The sequence below is a fragment of the Micromys minutus genome, assembly GCF_963924665.1.
Source record: "Micromys minutus genome assembly, chromosome: 8".
Classification (NCBI taxonomy): Eukaryota; Metazoa; Chordata; class Mammalia; order Rodentia; family Muridae; genus Micromys; species Micromys minutus.
In genome coordinates this window covers 43,833,873-43,839,253 of record NC_137977.1, presented here as the reverse complement: position 1 = coordinate 43,839,253, position 5,381 = coordinate 43,833,873, and the positions used below count along the sequence as shown (strand labels likewise).

General features: G+C 48.2%; 1 protein-coding gene across 1 annotated transcript; it reads left to right on the top strand.

The window, feature by feature from the left end:
* Positions 1–2,812: 2,812 nt before the first annotated feature.
* Positions 2,813–4,917, top strand: LOC308423165 (N-terminal kinase-like protein; the record flags this gene model as incomplete). The annotated part of the gene is given in 4 exon segments (XM_080919802.1): positions 2,813–3,004; positions 3,008–3,142; positions 3,146–3,778; positions 3,781–4,917. Coding segments are annotated over 4 exon segments (2,082 nt in total). The 5' UTR covers positions 2,813–2,827.
* Between the last annotated feature and the right edge of the window lie 464 nt (positions 4,918–5,381).

The window sequence follows — 5,381 nt, the reverse complement described above, 5'->3', positions numbered from 1 at the left end:
CTTAGCATACAATGTATGACTCATTTTATCATCCAATCACTGAGACAGTACAGTCTTGTAATTAAAACAACAGCAACAAAAACAAACAACCATCCTTTCAATTGAGCAAAACAATTTAATTCCATCTCCTTGGGCAGACTGTATAGTATCTAATTTCCATGATTTGATCTTCCTGTGTGGTTCCAAGGATCCAATGGAGACAGTTTCCTGTCAGCAGAGGGCTCAATGGGTAGCAAGAACTCAGGCCAGCCTTTCCTGCTCTTTCTTCTGTGTCATAGCCACTACTAGAGGAGAAAAGAAATCACATACCAACCCATGGCTTCTTTCTAAGTATGACTTTTAGGTGAAAGGTATAACACTAAACTACAGTATCTTGTCCAGACACACGGCACCCAGATGAACCAGTCTCCGAAATGGTCCACAACTGTGAGATCTTTAGATGCACCAATATTCTGACCAGTGTTTCCAATTGCTATACTGCTACTTGCTTACTAGAATTATGGGTAAGAGCTCAGAAGTCCAAGCTACGAACATAGACAAAGCTCTCAAACAAACAGTCCCAAGAAAGTGACCAAAGAGACTGTGCACACCAATCGTTCCATTAAAATGATTTATCACCATAAAATCTAGAGCTAGAAACCCACCCATATTTACAGGTAAAGAAACTGAGGCCAAGATTTGTAAGGGTTCATTGAAAAGCCAGTTTTCACACAAGAGAGACCAGGACCTTGGTTGTCTGGCTGAAGCCTGGTACTGTGCATACTTCCACTACATGGTAAGCCTGTTTGGATCACTTTTAAGCCCTAAGGATATAGGCCAGTTCCCATGGTTTTGGCTTCTACTGAACCCAAAATGTTTTCCAAGCACGATTTAAACACTGCTTTTCCTTCGCCCACCCCACCCTCTGTATAACTGTTCCCAGTGTCTCATAAACCAGAGATTTGTGTGTGCACTAACGTGCCAAGATATTGGCTGCAATGTAGCAGACCCCACCCAGAATCCTGTACCTTTGGATGCATATTAAAGCCCTGGCTTTTGAGGGGTTAACCATTTTATTTAAACCAGACCTTCTAATTAAAAAAAAAAAAAAATACTCCTTTTACTAAAAATGCTTAAGGAAAGCACACTAGTTACTTGTATTTCTTAATTGTCTTCCCCCGCCCCTTTCCTGTGAGCCTAAAAATGGGTATTAGTCGATGAAGCTAGCTTTCTTTTGAAATTGCCAAGAACCTACAGCTCACATTAGTCACACCCATTAAGGCCACAGATTAAATGTCAGGATGTAGTGTAGACATTTTCCAAAGGAAACGGAAAACATGTTACATGAGTTTTAGAGCAAACTGTAACAAACAGTAACATAAATAGCCTTCCCAGTCAACTGCTTCATATACTAGTTCCATTAACAAAACAACAGTAGAGGGTGTGAACAACCAGTTCCTAACACTGTGTGCAAATCAGCATTACTGTCCTAGCTGCTTACATTTCTGTTCCAAGAGTTCCTCCTGCCTCGCTTGTTACCAGATCCAATCTCCCTACACTCAGGTAACTTACTCTTGTAAGGACAAGGTAACTTACTCTTGTAAGCTAAGCTGAGGGCCTTGGTTTGACCCTTGACTGTGGACCATCAATGGAACCTCTGACCATCAATGACCCCATATCTTTATCATTCTAATGAACTCATATAACTAAATTTAGAAATCTTCAGTGACAGTAGGAAGGACTCGAATGGTGAAGGTGCGGACTCGCGGAGTCAAGCTCACGGAATACCCTCAATAACAAGTGAAGGGGAGAAGAGGGTTCAGGCGGCACAGAGTCCGTTTGCTGGCCTGCCTCCTTGACTTGTGTCTTTTGCTGAGAGTAGGCAGCTCCATAGCAGAGCTCACGAGAAATGATCTGAATATATTTCTAAAGTTCATCAAGTGGAAACTTCTCTCATTTAGAAAGATTTTCTTGTTTCATGCTGCTTTCCGTACCTGTCTAGGGAGCCCTAGTGGGCCTCTCCCAAAGGATGAATGGAATGACAGGACAAGTTTTGTTCCCTGAAGCTATTAATGTTATAGTGTTATAGTCAAGGGAAGGGGCCCAATAGTCCTTATTACAAGGGAGAATGTTTGCTGCCTCACTATGATCCACATATAAAACCATTTAGGGAAACAAGACAACCATCTATGGCTGCACACTGGTATTTACTCAAAGGCCACACTGACAGTCTTGCACAAAAGACTCCCTAGAGTTTTTGGAAAAGGATTGCCGGTGAAATGCAATACTTCCAAAAGGTCTCCCAGATGTGATGTGAGCTGGACCTCAAAGAGGCATATTTTGATATTTCCTGGAACACAGTAGTAATAACAATGTCAGATGTTGCCCTGTGCATAGCCTACAGAAACAGGAAGAGAAGAGCCAGTGGGGGTTGAATCATGGTGCCACATGGAGTAAAAAGCAAAATCATTTCTCACCACAAAGAGTGAACAATAGTCGGGGCGATACATCTATTACTCAAATTTGACCATTACAAACCATATGTATGGATCAAAGCAATACACAGATTGCATAATTATGCACTATAATTACATAATAAAATCCTAAAGTTTAAAAAGTAATATTCCTATTAAAAACTTTTTAAGCCTGGATCCTACACCGAGGCCGCAAAAAGGCCACAGGCAGCACCGTGTCCATCTTCGTGTATGATGTGAAACCCGGAGCCAAAGAGCAGACCCAGGTGGCCAAAGCTGCCTTCAAACGCCTCAAAACTCTCCGACACCCCAACATCCTGGCCTATATCGATGGGTTAGAGACAGAAAAGTGCCTCCACATCGTGACAGAGTCTATGACCCTACTGGGAACATACCTCAAGGCACAAGCAGAAGCAGGTGGCCTGAAGGAACAGGAGCTGTCCTGGGGGTTACACCAGATCGTGAAAGCCCTCAGCTTCCTGGTCAACGACTGCAACGTCATCCACAATAATGTCTGCATGGCTGGTGTGTTCGTGGACAGAGCCAGCGAGTAGAAACTTGGGGGTCTGGACTATATGTGTTCAGCACAGGGCAACGGCGGGGGACCACCCAGCAAGGGGATCCCTGAGCTTGAGCAGTATGATCCCCCGGAGTTGGCTGATAACAGTAGCAGAGCAGTTAAAGAGAAGTGATCAGCAGACATGTGGCACTTGGGCTGCCTCATCTGGGAAGTTTTCAATGGGTCTCTACCTCGGGCAGCTGCCCTGCGCAACCCTGGGAAGATCCCTAAATCCCTGGTGACCCATTACTGTGAGCTGGTGGGAGCCAACCCCAAAGTACACCCCAACCCAGCCCGTTTCCTGCAGAACTGCCGGGCACCTGGTGGCTTCATGAGCAACCGCTTTGTTGAGACCAACCTCTTCCTGGAGGAGATTCAGATCAAAGTGCCAGCTGAGAAGCAGAAGTTCTTCCAGGAACTGAGCAAGAGTCTAGACTCGTTTCCGGAAGATTTCTGTCAACACACGGTGCTGCCCCAGCTACTGACTGCCTTTGAGTTTGGCATTGCTGCGGCTGTGGTCCTCACACCTCTCTTCAAGGTGGGAAAATTCCTCAGTGCTGAAGAATACCAGCAGAAGATCATCCCTGTGGTGGTTAAGATGTTCTCATCCACTGACGGTGCCATGCGCATCTGCCTCCTCCAGCAGATGGAGCAGTTCATCCAATACCTTGATGAGCCAAAGGTCAACACCCAGATCTTCCCCCATGTCACACATGGCTTCCTGGACACCAACCCCGCCATCCGGGAGCAGACAGTCAAGTCCCAAATTTGCTCTTGGCCCCAAAGCTGAATGAGACCAACCTCAACATGGAGCTGATGAAGCACTTCGCAAGGCTACAAGCCAAAGACGACCAGGGTCCCATCCGCTGCAATACCACGGTCTGCTTGGGCAAAATCGGCTCCTACCTCAGTGCTGGTACTAGGCACAGGGTCCTCACCTCTGCCTTCAGCCGGGCCACTAAGGACCCATTTGCACCATCCCGGGTTTCGGGTGTCCTGGGCTTTGCTGCTACACACAATCTCTTCTCGATGGATGACTGTGCCCATAAGATCCTGCCTGTGCTCTGCGGAAGCTTCCTGTCCAAATTAGAGTCTGTGTCAGAGGATGCTACCCAGCTGGCAGAAGTAGAGAAGGATGTCCATGCAGCATCCAGTCCTGGAACAGGAGGAGCTGCAGCCAGCTGGGCAGGCTGGGCCGTGACCGGTGTGTCCTCGCTCACCTCCAAGCTGATCCGAGCACACCCCACACCTGTGCCGTCTGAGACCACTGTGCCCCAGAAACCAGTGCCAGAGGGAAATCCTGCTCCTCCTCCTACCTCAGCCCCTGCCCCTGCCACCCCTGCGACCTCAAGCCACTGGGAGACACAGGAAGACAAGGACGCTGCAGAAGACAGCACGGTGGCTGACAGATGGGATGATGAGGACTGGGGCAGCTTGGAGCAGGAAGCCGAGTGTGTGTGGGCCCAGCAGGATGACTGGAGAGCCAAGGGCCAAGGGAGCCGAGCTGAACAGGCTAGCCACCCAGACCAGGAATCTCTGGAATCACACTGGAGCAGCTGGGAAGTTGAGGGCTCCTGGGACCAGGGCTGGCAGGGACCCAGCTCTGTGGCATCTCCCCCAGAAGGCACCCGGCTAGCTAGCGAGTATAACTGGGGTGGTGCAGAGCCCAGTGACAAGGGCGACCCCTTTGCTGCCCTGTCTGTTCGCCCCAGTGCTCAGCCTAGGCCAGACCCAGACTCCTGGGGTGAAGATAACTGGGAAGGCTTGGAGGCTGAGAGCAGACAAATGAAGGCAGAGCTGGACCGAAAAAAGCGAGAGGAAAGGAGAAGAGAAATGGAGGCTAAGCGGGCAGAGAAGAAGGCCACCAAGGGGCCCATGAAGCTGGGAGCCCGGAAGCTGGACTGATAGCCCCACCCCCCAAACCTCTGGGCATTTCCAGCCATTGGAGAGCAGGCCTGGCGGATGTATTTATTGTACAAACCATGTGAGCCTGGTCAGCAGGTCAGGCACATCTAGTGTACGTAATCAGAGCCACAATAAATTCTATTTCACGAAAAAAAAAACTTTTTAAAGACATTCTTCTAGAGAATCTACCCAGGTGAGACTGGATGTTCCTCCTCTCCTTTCTGTGGACCTCCCCCTAAGCATTCAGATCTTACTCGATTCCACCATCCAGTGTCCAGCCTCGTCTGACTGCCCTTATCTGTACCATAACCAATAACCAACTCCCTTCAGAATGTTCCCTGCTAACCACTGACCCACAGAACCCTCCCATGCCTCATATAACCTCTTCACCCAGCAAAATGTTGTATATCCAAGCTCCAACCATGTGACTCTGCTTGATCTATTTTTCCACAGTCTTCCCTATC